General features: G+C 45.2%; 1 protein-coding gene across 1 annotated transcript; it reads right to left on the reverse strand.

Moving 5' to 3' along the window:
• Positions 1–299: 299 nt before the first annotated feature.
• On the reverse strand, positions 300–4,353 carry PAQR9 (progestin and adipoQ receptor family member 9). The gene has a single exon (XM_073625881.1). It carries the CDS (start codon positions 4,070–4,072, stop codon positions 3,026–3,028), a length of 1,047 nt encoding a protein of 348 aa, XP_073481982.1. The 5' UTR covers positions 4,073–4,353; the 3' UTR covers positions 300–3,025.
• Between the last annotated feature and the right edge of the window lie 576 nt (positions 4,354–4,929).

The following is a 4,929-nucleotide window of genomic DNA, read 5'->3' on the forward strand; positions in this document are numbered from 1 at the left end:
CACCACCGTAGTAGCAATAGAGAGCATTTCTGTCCAGCACTGCACAGGTTAAACGTCCTCCACAGTTAGGTCACATTGTGCGTTAGCAGCTGGCCTAGGAAGGATCATCTATTTATGAATGAGAACAAGAGGCCAGGAATAATTGAAGACTTGTCTTGTTCCATCCCATGCTGCTTCTTTGAATCTGGCATCTACATATTGCACAGTACAGAGAGAACATTAGCAGGCAGATAATGCAGCTGCCAAACTGTTTACATTGAAAAGCTAATCCCAGAGCAGATGACCCCCCCCCCCCCCCCCCCCCAAAAAAAAAAGACAAAGCTTAAATGACACAGGCATCAGGAATTACAAAATAAGTTACTTATTCATATCCCATCCGTTCATTTGCAATATCCTAACTAAATCGAACTATTAACGCCCCTTTGGGGATTGCACACAATTAAAAATGCATCCACTCTTCTGGAAATACAGCTATCCTAGAAAGTGCTTATTCAAGGGATTCAGCTTCAGCCTGACAGCATTAGGGAAGAGACTGCGGAATTACCATGCTGTGATGCTTTTTTTTCCACCAGGAAAACAATGCCAAATATTGAAAGAAAAATACACATAAAATGTGTCTTTGGGATCAGCTATGTGCAAAGGTTATATAACCCAATCCATATGAGTTAGGACGCTATAGATGTTATACGCTATAACACTAAACCAGCAATATCTCAAATCTTTTGTAGATGTGCAAATGCGGCAACAGTATTACGCAAGAGATTTAACCTGCAGAATATCAGAGTATCAGACATGTACAGCTGCCTGGAACACACGCATTTCATGCAATAAACGGGCAATGGTGTACGTAACAGGTATAAATCAGGGCAACCAACCACAAATGGGCTTCCAACAGTCTACCCACCTAAAGCTGGTTGCTATGGGCTACTGTATACGATTGTTTTTGCACTGAATTATTAACCAGCCCAGATACAAGAGGTAGCATTCTGGTACACAGTCTAAAAGGAATCTCCGCCAACAAATTATTAATACTCATTTGATAGAGGGGATAAAAGGCTAAACGACTACAGAGATAATGTTTTCCATTTGTTGAATAAGTGAAGAGTGAATGCATCTTTAAATAATTTAGTTCTAGCCTATCTTAAGTCTGCCGGGGTGCAACCACTTCTGGCATAGTACCATGGACACAGTAACTATTGACAATCACAGGGGTTTGCACACAATAATAAATAAAAATGACCGGTGGTCTTTTCTAATTTGATGCATAAAAAGGGTTTCATAATCAGTAGATGGAACTGCTAATCATACCAATAAGACATTAACAGTAGCAGCCTGCTTGTGAATTCAATAAATATGATAATGCAAACCCTTAAAGTTTTTCAGCAGAGACCTGCTCTCCAATGTGTATTGCAATAGGCAATGCCTGTATAGCAGCCATTCTCAACCAGAGTCCCATGGAACTCTAGGGTTCCTCCAGAGGGTGTAGGGAGTTCCTTGAGCTGTGGCTGATTGACCTCCCATCTGATGGTGTCTGCATAGTCCAAGGGCCAACACCACTTGGCAGAGCCAGCTACATGACCCCAATGATCTTTTTAGCTGTCTGTAAAGTTGGCCATACACCAGTAACATTTTGTTTTTCAGAATGTTCATTCAGTGTTCTAATGGTTAGATTAGCCAGGTTAAATCAACGTGCATTTTCAATTGTGAAGTAGCAGGATGGAACATTTTTTTTCAAATAATATTCTAACAGTGAATGTTTTTTTTTTGTTTGTAAAAAATCATATATATTTTGATGAAGCCTGTTTATTACGTCTGGGATTCCGTTCAAATAGCAATTTTGTATGAAACTTTAGGGGCTTTCAAAGGAAATTAGCTGACTCAATGATGCCAAGAATGTTAATAAATGATTTTTTTAATGAAAATCTTACTGTGTATGTCCGGCTTAAGGTGGCATTCTGACCATTGCTGTAAGGGTTTCATTCTCCCTACTGACCAACAATGTAAGAGGGCATTTTCCCATTGACTCCCAATGAAGTGGTTTCCCTTAATCCCCCAAAGAAGTGGTTTTCCACTTGTCCCTCATTGACCCTTGATGAATTGGTTTCCCCATTGACCCCAAATTAAGTGGTTTCCCATTAACCCTAGATGAGTTGGTTTCTCATTGACCCCTGATGAATTGGCTTCCCCATTGACCCCTGATAAATTGGTTTCCGCATTAACCCCCAATAAAGTGGTTTCCCATTAATCCTAGTTGCACTGGTTTCTCACTGACCCTCAATGAATTGGTTTTCCCATTGACCCCTAATGAATTGGTTTCCCCATTGACCCCCAATTAAGTGGTTTTCCAATAACCCTGGATGAATTGGTTTCTCATTGCCCCCAGATTGAAAACGGTTTCCCCATTGACCCCCGATAAATTGGTTTTCCCACTGACCCCCCAATGAATTAATTTTTCAGCTAACCCCTGATGAACCGGCTTTCCCATTGACACCTGAAGAATAGGTTTCCCAATTTATCCCCAATTAATTGGTTTCCCATTGAACCCAATAAACTGGTTTTCCCATTGACCCCCAGCACAATGGTTTTACCCATTAACCCCTGAAGAATTGGTTTTCCCATTGACTGCTGATAAATAGATTTTCCCACTGACCCCAATGAATTAACTTTTTGGTTAACCCCTTAATGAATTGGCTTTTCCGTTGACCCCTGATGACTTCATTTTTGAATTAACTCCTGATGAACTGGCTTTCCCATTGATCCTTGATGAGTTGGTTATCCAGTTGATCCCCAATTAATTGGTTTCCCATAGACCCCCAATAAACAGTTTTTTTCATTAACCATTTCAGTTAAGCCCTTACGAATTGGCTTTTCTGTTTACCCCTGACCCCCTAAGAACTGGTTTCCCCATAGACCTGCAAATGATTTTAAGGGTTCTCCTGGGGTGAGAAGGTTGAGAAAGGCTGCCTTATATTAAGAAGCCCACTGGACGGGCATGTTGCACCCCGGCAGGACTCAGCACCCTAATTTAGTCCTGTTTGGCGCTGGCCAGTCCTTTCAGATACTTCCTGACTACAAAGCCCAGGCATATAGTCAGAAGCACCATGTAACCAATGGTCCCCAGCACAGTAGGGGAGGTGTGAGGAGCTTTGAGGAACTGTTCTAAGCCCTGCTCCACATAGTACATTTGATCATAAATACTAAGGAAGGTGAAGATGTGGAAGAGCTGGTGGCTGTGTCCTATAATGTCAAACAATCCTGGCTGGATCCTCTCCGGGAGCTTACTGACATTGAAGAAGGCGGCCACCAGCAGCCAGAAATATCTCCGGTAAAAATAGAGGAAGAGAGTGGGGTTCTTCCCCCCTAGGTCAAAGAGCAGGCTCTCGATCATCACCGGGCAGGCCATGCTGAGGGGCATAGCGAAGACAAAGGTGCGGATGGCAAAGGGGTACACACAATCCTCTGATCGGCTCTTGCAGCACGCCACGGTACACGTCACCGCCAGGACGAACGCCACCGGCAGCACCAGCTCGCTGTACAGCCCCATCAGCATGCTGTAGTCCACCCGGTGCCAGCCCAGGCTCTGCAGGTACGGGGTCATAACACTGGGGTCCAGCAGGCTGAGTCTAGGGAGCAGGTAGTACGAGTAAGCCACGGTGCTGGCGAAGCCGTAGTAGCTGATGGAAGCATAGTCCAGGAAGAAGAAGGCGGCACGCAGGCGCAGGGAGCGGCAGCTGAACACATGGGCTGTACAACTCATAGCAAATGTCAGCAGGACTCCGGAGGCGTAACACCATAGTGGCAGCAGTGCCGGGTGGGTGAAGGGCAACTCACTGGTCAGGAAGAACACCTCCGAGAACTTACTGACGAACAGAACCAAAGGGATGAAATGGGTCCAGAAATTCAGAGTCTCATTGGTGGGCTGGAAGATGGAGACCAGGCACTCCTGGACGGTCAGGTGAAGTCTCCGGTAACCGGACAGGATGAAGCATTCCACGAAATCATCCGGGACCTCGTCCCATCGTAGGAGGGAGGACGGCTCCCTGTCCCGGGAGAAGCTCTGCAGGGGCATCATCGGGGGGAGCCCGGTGTGGGGGGTGCCCGGTAGAGGTGGGGGGAGCCCGGTAGAGGTGGGGGGGAGTCGGCTCCGATCCTCCTCGCTGAGCTGACAGCAGAGCTCTGCTCCTTCAGCATCAATGCAGCACAAGCTCCCTCCGCTAATGTACTGCCTGCACTGTGCTCAGCATCGCGGTAATTCAAAGCCCGGAGGAGTTCATCCTCTGGATATGATCGCACACAGCTCTATAGCCTGCTGCTAAACCCCCCACCCCCTCCATCCCACCATCCCTCCCTACACGATCTGTCAATGGATCACCTCTATCCCTCCCTACACGATCTGTCAATGGATCACCTCCATCCACACTGCACACAATGGAGGGAGGAGGAGGGGGGTCCTGACCTTCAACGTTCTCACACATGACAATGTATGGAGATGGATGGCAGCACTCTCATCACTGGCACTGTCAACTGATAGCTGGCATCGGATGAACATCCTGAAATTCTAAGCAGCCTGCAGGAGATGGGGGTGATAGGATTACCTGCAAGAGACAGACATGTGGGGTCACCACCTCCTACTATTACACCAATCACTATAGATCACAGATAGGAGCAGATCTGTCATTTCTGCTGAGAGATATTAGAATCATCATACGTTTAGATTATACACTGCCAATACATAGAGATAATCCACTGATCACAGACTGATAATCATTTCAGTCTATAGGCTGATTATAGACTACCAATACATTTAGATAATAGACTTATCATAGAATGATAATACATTTAGATAATAGCCTGATTATAGACTGATTATAAATGATATTACATTTAGATAATAGACTGATAATACATTCAGATAATAGACTGATCATA

The sequence above is a fragment of the Aquarana catesbeiana genome, linkage group LG04 (assembly GCF_042186555.1).
Source record: "Aquarana catesbeiana isolate 2022-GZ linkage group LG04, ASM4218655v1, whole genome shotgun sequence".
Lineage (NCBI taxonomy): Eukaryota > Metazoa > Chordata > Amphibia > Anura > Ranidae > Aquarana > Aquarana catesbeiana.